The 246-nt window shown below is 65.9% G+C and overlaps 1 protein-coding gene across 1 annotated transcript in view; it reads left to right on the top strand.

Moving 5' to 3' along the window:
• The window catches only part of LAMA5 (laminin, alpha 5), a 47,980-nt gene that overhangs the window by 44,493 nt on the left and 3,241 nt on the right, over positions 1-246 (top strand). Inside the window, exons 71-72 of the mRNA XM_010140977.1 lie at positions 1-103; positions 192-246. The exon at positions 1-103 is cut by the window's left edge and continues 14 nt beyond it. Coding sequence (XP_010139279.1) covers positions 1-103; positions 192-246 — 158 coding nt within the window. The remainder of the gene's footprint in view (positions 104-191) is intronic.

The following is a 246-nucleotide window of genomic DNA, read 5'->3' as shown; positions in this document are numbered from 1 at the left end:
CGCGGCGCCAGGACCGGCAGCCTCTCTTCCACCTCGGGGGTTCACCAGAGCCAGGTGCCCTCAGCAACCTCACCGGCTGCATCGGGAATGTCTTCGTCAGGCGGTGAGCAGCTCTGTGCCACTCCCAGGGAGCAGGGCGCAGCCCCTGCCCAGCTGGCCCGCTGACGGGGACCTCTTCTCCCTGTGTGTAGGATGTCAGAGCCACAGATGGTGGTGGACCTGCAGCAGAACGTGGAGAGCATCAAC

Source organism: Buceros rhinoceros, unplaced genomic scaffold (assembly GCF_000710305.1).
Source record: "Buceros rhinoceros silvestris isolate BGI_N320 unplaced genomic scaffold, ASM71030v1 scaffold6688, whole genome shotgun sequence".
Taxonomy (NCBI): Eukaryota; Metazoa; Chordata; class Aves; order Bucerotiformes; family Bucerotidae; genus Buceros; species Buceros rhinoceros.
The sequence above is the reverse complement of the archived record's forward strand: the minus strand, read 5'-3'. Positions and strand labels throughout refer to the sequence as shown.